General features: G+C 41.1%; 1 protein-coding gene across 1 annotated transcript in view; it reads left to right on the forward strand.

Moving 5' to 3' along the window:
- CAST (calpastatin) overlaps nucleotides 1–12,426 on the forward strand; it is a 67,937-nt gene that overhangs the window by 25,467 nt on the left and 30,044 nt on the right. The window contains exons 4-7 of the mRNA XM_027722889.2: nucleotides 7,386–7,442; nucleotides 11,723–11,773; nucleotides 12,095–12,151; nucleotides 12,305–12,421. Coding sequence (XP_027578690.2) covers nucleotides 7,386–7,442; nucleotides 11,723–11,773; nucleotides 12,095–12,151; nucleotides 12,305–12,421 — 282 coding nt within the window. The remainder of the gene's footprint in view (nucleotides 1–7,385; nucleotides 7,443–11,722; nucleotides 11,774–12,094; nucleotides 12,152–12,304; nucleotides 12,422–12,426) is intronic.

Here is a 12,426-nt window from a genome sequence, read left to right on the forward strand (position 1 = left end):
TCTTTCAGCATCTCTCAGTGATGGTTAATCTTGATCCTGGGTACAGACTAATAATTGCTGCAAATACTTGTTCTGTGTGGTGAGAAAATTGCAGAATGATGAAATTGTGGGATTAATCTTTTCCACAGTAGCAAGCCAGATCATCTTCTGAACTGAGTTTTGCAGAGAGACATAGTCCTGTGTTATCAGGAGAAAATTCTTTACAGAGAGAGTAATCAGGCATTGGAATGGGCTGCCCAGAGAGGTGGTGGATTCACCATCCCTGGAGATTTTTAAACGCAGATTGGACGTGGCACTGAGTGCCATGATCTAGTAAATGGACTGGATTTGGACCAAGGGTTGGACTTGATGATCTCGGAGGTCTTTTCCAACCCAATCGATTCTATGATTCTATGATTCTATGATCAGCAGTCTTTTGGTCTGGTGTCTGATTTACTGCAGTCGACTTTCTGTTGGGGAAAAGAAGCGCTGACATAATCCTACTGTTTGTTACTAGTTTTACTGTCATTTAGCAGGAGAGTGCATATGGAGAGTTTGGAGGTTGTCAGACAGCAAATCCTCTTCTGGAGGGCTCCTAGGATGGCACTTCAGGCAGGAACATCCTGAGTCTCTCCTGATGGTTCTTCCAGGCGTGATCCCCCTCCCGCCCCCCATCTTCTCAAACACGGACGCTGTTCCCTGAGTCTCAGTGCAGTTTAATTTTGTTCTGAACATGCCCTTTGAAGTTTGTGTGTCCTCTGCAGATGCGTGTGCATCAGCTCTACTGCACTTTATTCTTCACATTTGCGGTGGGCTGTGAGTGCATATTGGCACAGAGCAAAATCGTAAGTTTCTTAGCTCTAAGGAGCAGTCAGTTTTTCTCTAAAATTACTTTTCTTGTTGTCTTTATCAAGTTGTAGAAATTTAAACTCTAATAATAGATTTATATAATATATAATATCTATAATTAATATATTTATATTTTATTTTATATGTTTATAATTATATTAATCAATAGAATTAATGTTAATTATATTAATTGATGTATGATAATTATATTCCTTATAATTCATTAATTATATAATATAATCTATAATAATAGATTTTATGCATTTTTCAGTTATATTTATAACAGCTGAGTTCATGAGTGATAAAAGCACAGGAAGCATCTGTAGAGAGAGGGTTTCTTCTTGTTAGTTTGGGTTTTTTTAAAGACAGGTATTCAAAACCAGGTATATTGATGAATTGATCTACAATAGCATGAACTAAAAAAACTGCCTAAAGTAACAACTCTAGCAAAGAATTTTAGATGGAGGTAGATCATAGCTACAGAAGAAGTAACTACCAACTGTCCTCCAAGGATTCCCCCCCCCCTCCCCTTAGTGGCTGAGAGGGGCAGTAGGCTTTGTTTATAACATGCAGTGTTGGTGAGTTTCAGTAACGATAATGGGCTTTAGAAATGAAAGAGGCACATGGCAAAGTCAGTCATTAGAATTTGCACTGTAAATTGTTTAGGAATCATTTTGATCACTTCTGCAAAGGAACTGATCACAACGGGACAGCATAATAACCTGTATATTAGCAGTGTTTTATGTAAATATACCAGTGTCTGAGTGATACACAGGTGCTAATTGGAAACCTGTATCCTGCTGCTCCATTTCGTTAAGTTCTTAATATTATACTTCCACACAATTAACTGAGAGCCTGAAATCTTGAAAAGAACACTGTTTTCTTGGTTGTGTGTGGATTTTTACCTTTCTCTTAAAAAGGTGTTGTTTTTTGTAACTTAATAGCACAACTACCTATAAGAACAGTAATTACAAAGTAAAAGGATATTTCCAAAATTACTTGGGATGGAAAATGACACAGAAGCACTCAAATTTGTAGTTTTTAAGTCAGCTGTTATAGATACCGCTACAGTAAAATTTATATAGAGTTATTGCTGAATTTTTTCCACTTTTAAATCACTGCATGTCTTAGCTGCTGCATAGCCTTAATATACATGTTTATATCTTTATGTATTTATTTGTACATGTCCACACGCACAGATGTTGGCTCAGATAGTGTCTCACAGCTCCTTGTGGGCTTAATGGAAAATTAATCAAACTGTGTTTATGCCACAGATCACAGAACTGCATAGCCCTTAGCACATGCTGTCAAACCAAGTGAGAGATTTAACCTGTAGCAGCTCAAGTGCTATTTTACACTTCAGTGAAATAACCCATTATTTTTCACAGTAGTTCTCTAGAAGAGCTTTTGCTGCCCACATCTTACAAGCACACATCTTAAAGCTTAATATCAGAACCATTCATATAAAGAACCATTTCTAATCAAACAGATTAGGTTTTCCCTTGCATTACACAGCTGGTGTGAGGTAACCCTATAAGTTAGTCATATTAGAATCATAGAGTTGATGTCGACTCTGAGCCTGAGAAGCTGTCCCAGCTCATTCATACGTAAGCTATGTTAAGCCCAAAAGAATATTTGGATGGCTCTTCAGTCTTCTGTTCTAGTCTGAGTTCAGGTAGATCACTCAGAAAAGACTTATATATTCCTTCTCTCTAGGAGGAATATGTTTGAGCTCTGACTTGAGAGATTAAGTAATCTCTCAAGAGTAAGTCAGTTTTTTCTTTGTTTCCCATTTTATTGGCTTCCTGACCAGCATACAAAAGATATGTGCTGACTTGCTTTTCCTGTCACTAAGCTGTCCCTCATGCATACTTTTTCTTCATTTTTTCCCCCCTAAATCTGTCCTCATATCTTTCTTTATCCATATGTGCTTCAATGTGATGGCCAAAATTGTCCTAGCATTTGACCTAGAGAAGGTCACGTCAAAAAGGTTGAAAGTTATATTTCACATTTACATTTATGTTGTCACGGTAACATATTATTTTCCCCCAGATTGCTCTTTCCTTGTTTGTTTTTGGCAAGAGTGTCTCAGTCTATGGCACAATAGCCTTCACATATTTTTGTCGGTATTGCTGCTGCTTTGGGGGTTTTGTGTTGCTGCGTCTGATTGTCTTCAACCTACCACCAGTGTCAGAGATCCCTTCAGGCTGAAAGCTGACAAAATTCCCTGTTTCATTGAGAAAATACTACCACAAGTACTGTGAAAAGTTGCACTGACAGCATGTCCTCTGAAGGTTCATTGCTTTATTCCTGACCAAACTGTTCATTCTTATTTATTCTCTTGTTATCATCTTAAGTGTTTCTGTATGGGTTGCTTGGCAAATGTTTTCAGCATCTCTTGTGGTTTTGAAGGTCTCCATCAGGTGCATTGTGCTCCTTTCTGAGGGTGAGCAGTGACCATCCTCAGTCTGATGAATTTTCTCCATGAATTTCCAGAATTTGAAGTTTAGTTGACAATATCTCTCACTGTGTTACCTATGGGGTAGTTTCAGTGATTTTTATCTGTCTGTAGCCAAGACCTGTCATGAATTTCTTCACCTGCTGTTTTCTTTTTCCAAAAGGCATCTACATCCAATCGTCTGAGCAGTTAAAATTGTTATCTTTTGGTATTTGTCACCATTTCTTTCTTCTTCTTCTTCTGCTGTCACATTTTCCTTTTTACTTGCAGATTTCTGAGGTACACACAGTGAGACTAGACAACCAATTTTGGGTAGTTTTTTTGTGGAGTTTTACTAACCCACTTCTTGGCTTCTGTGGCTTTTCTCTTTCAACAGTAGCATTAAGACAAATTTCAGATTAAATCCCATGTTTCTTCATCAGCTCTTCCTGGAAAGCCATTCTCTAGCTCAAGAACACCTGAGGTCCTTTGGTCAGCTCCTGTGCCTGTCCTGCCAGCTGTGTGGGCTGATGAGAGGACAGGCTGTGACCCCACAGCTGTCACACTGCCCATCACCAGGGTGGGGTAATGTCACGGTTTGAGAGCCCCAAAATCCAATTCTTGAGTCCTAGCCCCCCTCCCAAATCTCAACCCAGTGTAAGATGGGTTTTCCAAACACCACACGAGACTCAAAATGGGGGGAAGGGAATATATTACAATGACTGTACAAATAAATATTACAATACATTACACACACACACAATCTCAACTATCTCTACCATGATAAAACAGTATTTACAATGGATCAAATATCTTCTCCCTTCCAAATAAAAGTCCGGGAGGGAAGAAGGAAGAGATCCTTTCTACTTTCAGAGCAGCAATGTCTCTAAGGCAGCAGGCTCTCTTCTTTCATGCAGCAGCTGTAGCTGGATCTCTGCCAGTACACACGAGGGGTATCCAAGCCATCTCGGCTCTTCGTCTCCAAGCGAGGGTCTTCTCTTCCATGGGCTGTGTTCACCAGGACAAGGGTCACTTCACCACGTCATGTCAACGAAGTGCAGAAGCCTTCGTGACGGTCCGTATCTTCAGGGGATTCAAGCCCCCTTTGCAGAGCTCCCGTGCTCTGTCTCAAAACTGCCAGCTTGGTAGCAGCAGTGGGGGGGCCAAGGTCACCCCCTCTGCATTCCTTCTGGCCGTCCCGGTCCAGCTCTGGGAAAACCTTGAGCTTTTCAGCTCCTCTCTGCAGTGCATGCTGCATTTAGGACTTCCATTTAGTAGGAGTCCATCCTCTCCACTTAGGAGAGGTCACAAAAGGAGTTTGGGGGGTTTTGGTTCAGTTCTCACCCCAGCTCTCTCTCTCTCTCTGTAGAGCTTAGTTCTGCTCTCTCTGCTGCTGGCTCTCTTTCTCTCGGACAACTCTGTGTCTCTCTTGCTCGGCTGCATGCTTGTTTTCTGCTTCTCCCTTATCTCTTGGCTCTCTGTCCTCCCTACACTGCTCCTGCCGCTGCTCCGTCTGCCTACTCATGGTGGAGAAGAACTCTCAGCTTTCTCAGCTACAGGTACTTAGCCCAGTTTAACACTGTTCCAACTCCCTGCAACCCCCCCAGCTGGGGCTGGGGAGGGCTCAGCCCCTAGTGGGGCTGAGGGCCCCTCAGCTCGTGGCTTTCACAACATGGCTCCTCCTTCTACAACAACTACAACTACTTTCTTTTCCGGTCTAAGTGTGATATGTTTATATTTTGCAAAAGCGCTCACTGGCTCAAACCTCAAGGGTCAGCACCCCCTGGGGGTTTACCATTTTATAGCTTCAGGGGGAAAACTGTTTTCCCCCACCACAGCTCATTAACAGGGGATCAGTCTTTATTTAATCACTGTTATCCTGTAACCTCTTCTCTGTCTTTCAAGTCCCTTCTGTGGTGGTTGTGGGAGTCTGATGCAGGGAGCATCTCCATATTCCTCCCTGCTTGTGGACTACCTGTGGTCCTGGATGTTTTGCTGTGGATTTGCCTCCACTCCCAGCTTGTAGAAGAACTGTCTGACAGACAACCCTCAGGCTGGGACCCCACTGTGGGTCATGGCCAGGGCTGGCACAACACCCTCCAGGACCCATGCTTCTTTTCAGGCAAGAGAGCAGGAATCAGCACTGATCACAATTGTTTGTCCTTCTACTGTTGGCTATGCCCTTCAGGGATCCGTGACAGCTCAAAGGACACCCCTCTCTCTCTGCCCAGCCCCAGACTCCTGATCCAGTCCATCCCTTACTGTTTGTCATCCCAACCTTTCAGTGGGGGGTGTCTGACCCATACCACGGTGAGATTCCCCTCCATGGCAGCGAGCAGGGTGTGCCTGCCCGGGCCGGAGCAGCTCTGCGTCAGGCTGTTGTTATGCTGGTTGCCAGGCAGCACTTTAATATTTACCTCCACGCCTGACACACGTCTGAGTGTTGCTTCACCCTTTCTGCAGCCTGGCTGTGGTGCTGCAGCATACTGCAGAGAACAGGTGGGAACAGCTGGCAGGATCCTTGGGGACGGGAGGACCAGGGCACCCCTTGGTAAGAGGATGACCCCCAGAGCCAGGCTGGCACTGGCAAAGTGGCACAAGGGTGACCAGATGAAGGACTGCACCTCATCAGCCTCTTGGTTGTCAGCCTGCAAGGCTCAGCATGGCTGCACAAGCCCCTCGCTAAAGGGCTGGAAGAACAAGGACCCCCTTCTTCCTTGTAGTGGCTTTTCTGGGGGACAGAGTGGAAAATTGGAGGTCTTGAGTATTGTGGAATTCAGGCAGAAAGTAAGTGAGGCGAGGCACTCTGTGGTGGTGTGATGGAAGGTCGCGGTACTCCCTGTGCGCCCTTCCCCTTTCTGACTCCCCAGGACAAGGCTTTGTTTCCCTGAGTCAACCCCAAGTGTCCACAGGGCTCAGTGTTCTCCACAACCACTGATCAGCAGCTGTGCGTTGAACTGTTTTTCTGCTTTCAAACCACTTCTCTTCCTCCATGAGCATTTACACTCTTTGTTTCTCCTGGTCACTGCCCTCCAGCTGAAAGAAGCAGCTGAGGTTTTGGGAGGTTTTTGCTAATCTCTGCAGGCTGTAGTGGTGCTGCTGTGCTGGGACTTGGGAAGGAATTTTTCAGTGCTTTGTAAGACAGTGGTTTGGTAGGAGTTTTCTGAGGGGAGGAAGGGAGAAGGGCTCAGATAAGTGTTTTTATTAAATAGACAGGGACTAGGATGACTAATATGAAGGTGTAGAGCAGATACCTACTTGTTAGTCATGTAGAAGGAATTCAGATTAATTTCTTGGAGAAGAAAGAAAAGGAGAGGCAAAACTAATAAAGAGTGAATGACGAAAAATACCTTGTTGCCCACAGATTTACCTGATTGTACAGAAATATATTAAAGGCTTATTGAAAACCTTTTGTTAGTGTGATGGAGATGGCAAATCATAGAATTATAGAATACACCTTAGAGCATCTACAAAACACTGCAAAACACAGCTTTGAGCAGAGGAATGCAAAACAGGAATAGAGGAGTAGTATTACATCTGTATAAAGTATTGATGAGACAACTGGAATATTCATATCTGGGCTTTGAAGTTTGATGCAGCCACAACAGAAGTACAACATGATCTTCTTGAATTGGCATCTCAGAAGTTAGGGAAACAGACCATGTCCTTTGCAGAGTTGCAGAAGGGTCACGTGACATGTAGAAACATTTGTGCATGTGTGTATTAGATAGATATTAAGTATTCTTTTTTATCTCAACATATTTGAGTTTGCTACTTTAGTATTAAATATTTTGTATGACAGATTAGTGAATCCAAAAGTACATTTTTTGCTAAAAAGAAAAGAATAAGTGCGGACAAATCCTGCACAGTAAGTGTGTGTGCCTCAGTGTGAGAGTAGGATTTGAGTCTGTTTTGATACGTGATGCAAAATTTGCTATCATTACGTGTCAGTGGGCATCATCACACTGTCAAAATACAGGCAAAGCAAAAGATCTAAAATGATAACTCTATTTTTTAATTTTTAGCTGGATAACTGATGAATTCAGATTGTTTATGCTTGCTTAATACAAATGTATAACAAAGATAAAGTTCCTTAATTTATTTTTTTTTCTCTCAAAAGCAGTCTCCCTCTGCGGATGCATCAAAACCACAAATTATGAAGCCATCTGAAACCAAGGTAAGAATTCCTGAAAAAATTGTGCTTGCAGTTAAACACAAATGTATGAAGCCATGGAATTTCTTTTTTTAGCTCTTGGATACTGAGTGACTTTACTTTCCGTATTTCTTATCTGCAGCTTAGTTCCCTCTGCGAAAGGTATCTAATAAATGCTATTCAGAGCATTCAGAGGTTTTTATGATAGCAGTAAAAAACAAAATGTTAATGACAGTGTTTAATTTTAGCTCTGTCACACTTTGTAACATGTATATAGCTCCCTCCAGTGTAATTGCAGTGTTATTTACCTGGTTATAATTTTTCACATATTCAGCAAATTCAGGACGAGCTTCAGCTTCTTCTGTATATGCGATTGCACCTCCTCACTAATTTCCCGTCTTTCTCTGTCTGATGGCTCCCTTGTCTTTGTCCTTTGTGCCTGTTCTGTCTTGTTTTATGACTAGAATTTCCTTGGTCAGAGCTGTGTCATCAGTCATGTGCATTACTTGTTAGAAGACAGTCGTAATCCTCCCTTACACTTCCATTGCCTAGCAGAAGTTACTTGTGTTGTTTAAACAAATGATTAATGACTCTCCCCCTCTTTCATTTTCCACAGTCCTAACAGTGAGACCAACAAAAACATTGAATACCAAAGCAGGCCAGCAGGGACTTGCATGGCAGTAAAGGTTAGGGCTGCCTGCACTTTGTGTAAGGGCCAATAAAGGGATGCCCTGAGTGGTCAGGGTGAACCCCTGGAGGTCCTGTTGACCAGGTAGAGCCAACTCTGCAGGTAAATGGCACTGCCAAACACCTTTTGAACACCTACAGTGTGTTACGCAGGGTATCTGGGCAGCCAGATTGTGGCATCATTATGATGATTTTTTTCCATTTATCAAATGGGAAATTTCTTTGCTGTAACTTTTGTCTCTGGTCGTTCTGACGTGTATCTTCATCTAGGTGGAGCACCTATCTCCACCTTCTCTGCATTTGAGCTTAATCATTACATTTCCGTCAGCCTTTTAAAACTCTTTTCCTCCATGCACACATCTGAGACTTAGACTGATAGCAGCGAGCTGGATGACAGTTAAGCCTTTTCCATTTGTGTACAATCATCATTACTCATAAATGAAGGTATCTTCAAGTCTCTGTTTTCTTCCTTGTGTTATGTTTGTGGGTAAACTCATTTGTATCATGTTCGTTACTGCTGCAGTTCTCCATATGGTTTAGCCCAGACTGCTACCTGAAAATAGTTATGGTCTTTCCCTACTTGAAATTTAAAATAACTCTCAAAAGAACATGGTAAATGAGCCAAAAATAGAGGAGTGGAGGCATTCTTCAGCACTGTAAGACTGGTAAACACGAATCCCTTTGAAACAGTGTCCCGCATTTGCGTGTGTTAAGATAATTAGTGTTTTCTTTTAATGTCTGTTGCATTGTTGGTGTCTTTCTCCTGCTGGATTAAGCAAGTCACTTGCGTGTTTGACAGTAGACTTCTTTGAAAAGAGGTAAGGTTGCTGAGTCACTTTAATATCTAGTCCTAAATTTCTTGCAAATTGGTAACTCTTTCCCAACTGCCTGCTGTAACCACATCTCATTTGCCTTTTCTAGAGTCTTTCTAGTGTGCCACTACTCTTAAATGTGCTCTGGACCTTTCTTTAGCTTTTATTTCTCTGTATGTGTATCCTTTTTCTCTAATGAACCTTCAGTATTATGTCTCTCTGAGAAAGCTGTGAGCTGCTGCAGCAGAGGAAGGAATGTGAAACTTCTTGTTCTGCAGGCAAAGCCTGGGTTTAGGTGGAGAGTTTGGAGGACCAGACACTCCTGCAGGGGGATTAGAGGAAGCAGGTGCTGCCACCGCCAAAACCACATCCTGTTCAGCTCTCTTTCTTTTACATGTGTAAAGTAGGGAACTAGGTAAAAAAATACTATTTTCTTTTCCAGGCTATCTTTCACTTTCCCGAGTCAGCTTAAAATGCCTTCTCTCAGATCCTGGCACAGAGCAGATGGGAGCAGGCAGCTGAAGGGGAGGTGAAACATCTTTTTCTCCATAGGAATTCAGTGCACACTGTCAACTGATGCTATGGCTTCAGGCTGTAGCTGCTCACAGCTGACTCTTCTTAAAGGATGACTGAACAGTTCCCTCTGAACGTATAGTCTCCTACTAAAATTGTTTTACTTGCCTGCTGATTTTAATTGGATTTGAACTTTGTCATTGCTAAAAGTGTATTTAAATAGATGTGTCTGTATATAGGAGCATGTGTGTGTTTATGATCATGGATTTTACTGTGACCTTAGCATCCCCATGTGTGTAAGTCATGAAACAAAGCATGTGGACCCCCACATGGGTCCATATATTCAGCATTGTCATAGATAAATTTATAGTACAAGCAATTCTGAACATTTTAAAAGATAGAAGAAGAATAAGAAGTAATGCATACCCCATGCGCAAGAGGTGCATTAAGTATTTAGTAAAAAAATATTTACAGTATTTATAAAAAAAAGACTTGCAGTTGCTTATAATTGGTTTGGCAGGTTGAGAATTTGTATTTAATGTTCTGTGAAGGTTTTGTAAGGTGTTGGCAGAAATGCAAGTGCATATATTTTATTGTCCTGCAAAAAAAAGATGTGTTGGTCTTCTTCTTCTGAAAAGTATATAAGGCAAACCTGAATTTGCGCTCTGACAGCAGGGTACCTAAAGTCCTCATCGGGCAGCAGTCCCACAGCAGCAAAAGTCAAACTCTGTGTTTCTTGAACCTCATCCTTGCATTTCTGTCCCATTTTTTGCAGTCTTACTGCTGAAGGACGTCTCATGTCTCATCTTTGCTAAAGATGTTACAGAAATACATCCAACCTTACTTAGCTTAAAAACTGAAAATTTAGGATTACCTTTCAGTGTAATTGATTGTTTAATGCACAGGTACAAAAATGGATGTGTGTGTCTTTTGAGTTAGAGGATGGACAAATGGGAGCATGTAGAGTATGACTGAATCCAGGAAGTGCTGTGTTTTAATCATGTTAGGCATCAAGAGAAAATACAAAACAGGCAATCTGGGGGCAATGGAGGGATGAGTCTGAGAGCTTAAGTAATTATTTCGATTTTCTTAAAACTTATTTTTAACTTTTTTCCTCACTTTGTGAGTTTTTTGTTCCCCCTCTCCATCAGTGTTCTTCCTGTGGTGACTGACTTGTGTGTGGATGTGTGTTCCTTACTGTGGTTTACAGCATCTCAGTTTTAATGCATCTTCAGGATTTCCCAACCAAGTTGTCTGTAGTTCAGTATGTCGGTGTGAACACTTGCCCAACAAGTGGTAAACGAATTTAGCAAATTTCTCTATGTTGTCAGGTATGAAAAACAGAAGCTGGATATGTCTGAATGGTAATGAAAATTTGGCAGAAAAATGTTCAGCCATCTTGCTTAGACTGTGCTTTTGCTGTGAAAGGTTAGACTGAATGGTCTCTTCTAGAGACCTCTGATTACCCTAGAACTAAAGCAATGAAAGAATTTAAATTACCACCTAATGATAAGAAAAGTATGGTGAGGAGGCTTGCATTTTTGTTTTCCTGTCTTATAACCATTCTTTAATTTTTCAGTGTTAGTTCTTACATGTTTCTGGTAGTAGTAATTTATTGCTCACTGTACTTTGAGTTGAGGTGAATCACAGGAATTAGTTTTGTGGCATGGCTGCAGAAAATTTTCAGGTGTAAATCCTGGAAGTGCAATTATGTAATAACTATCCAAGCCAGGTTGTTCAGTTGTGTTGTAAAATATGAACATTAGGAAGTTACAGAGGAGAGGAAAAATACAAATTTCTGTTGTGTTTAGTATAAGGATACTGATTTCATATATCTATCCCACTCTGTGTATACCCTATTGAATCTAAGTCATTAATGTCTTTTCCATAAGGACTGTGTGTGTTTTTATAATTATTTTATTGAAAAATAATAAATTATTTATTAAATAATGTTTGTCATGATTTCAGAATTTGGTAATGGTAATTTGGGGGGTTTTTGGTCAGTAAGTCAAACTGCTCATTCATTATATTTAGTTTCTTCTTTCCTTCTCCTTTCAATCCCCCATATGAGGAGTGTGTGTGAGTGTGTGTTTCTACACATTTGAATGCTCACAGATCCCTGGCCTGGCAGCTTCTGCCAGGACATTGTAAACTGCAAGATCAAAGCCCTATGTATTGGTTACACAGCATGTGTGCTCACAAGTGCGAACCTGTCTGATATTCTGCTTTATATAAGCCAACCTTTTAGAAATAATCAAGCATATTAATTTCTGCCTGTTGTTTATATTTCAGTCAGCACCGACAACCAAAGCAGGATCTGAAAAAAACACCCAGTCAGCCAAGGTAAGTACTTAACTTTCACTTTTGCAGAGTTGTTGTACTTTGGTCTTTTACTTAGAGGCAAAACTTTGCTGTTACTGTGCTGCATGAAACTGTTGTGTGATCAGTAACATTCCTGTGCACAAAACAGCTGGGAGCTGCTGGGTGGAAATGTGGTGTTTGGGGGGAACAGTCAGGATGCTTTATTAATTCAGGACAGCCAAAGAAATCTTTTGTTAACCACCTTTAAATCTGTTTTGTGTTTATTTGAACTAGCGTAGATCACTTTCCATAGCACTGAATGGTGGAGAGGGTAAATAATCTCAATATTTTATTTCATGACAGCCAGCAGACTCTCAAAATAAACAGCTGTCTGAAGAGAAGCAAAAGGAACCCAGTGAAGTAAGTTGTATAATTTTTTTCTCTCTCCCTTAATTTTATTTTTTTAGTGAGGGATGCGTCCGGTATTTTTCTTCTGTCTTTCATTTTCAAAAATAATTAAAAAGAAATGAAAAGCCAGCCCTCCCTATCTAATAGCAGTTTATCTTTACACAGGCAAAAAAACAAACCTCACCTTCTGTGACAACAGCTTCTAAACCAAATAATGCAGAAAAAGTAACTACAACTCAGACTGACCAGCCTCCACAAGCAACCCCCACAGAGGCAGCAAAGGTACA

This window comes from Pipra filicauda, unplaced genomic scaffold, assembly GCF_003945595.2.
Source record: "Pipra filicauda isolate LSUMZ 115617 unplaced genomic scaffold, ASM394559v2 scaffold638_size211741_pilon, whole genome shotgun sequence".
In the NCBI taxonomy this organism is placed as follows: domain Eukaryota; kingdom Metazoa; phylum Chordata; class Aves; order Passeriformes; family Pipridae; genus Pipra; species Pipra filicauda.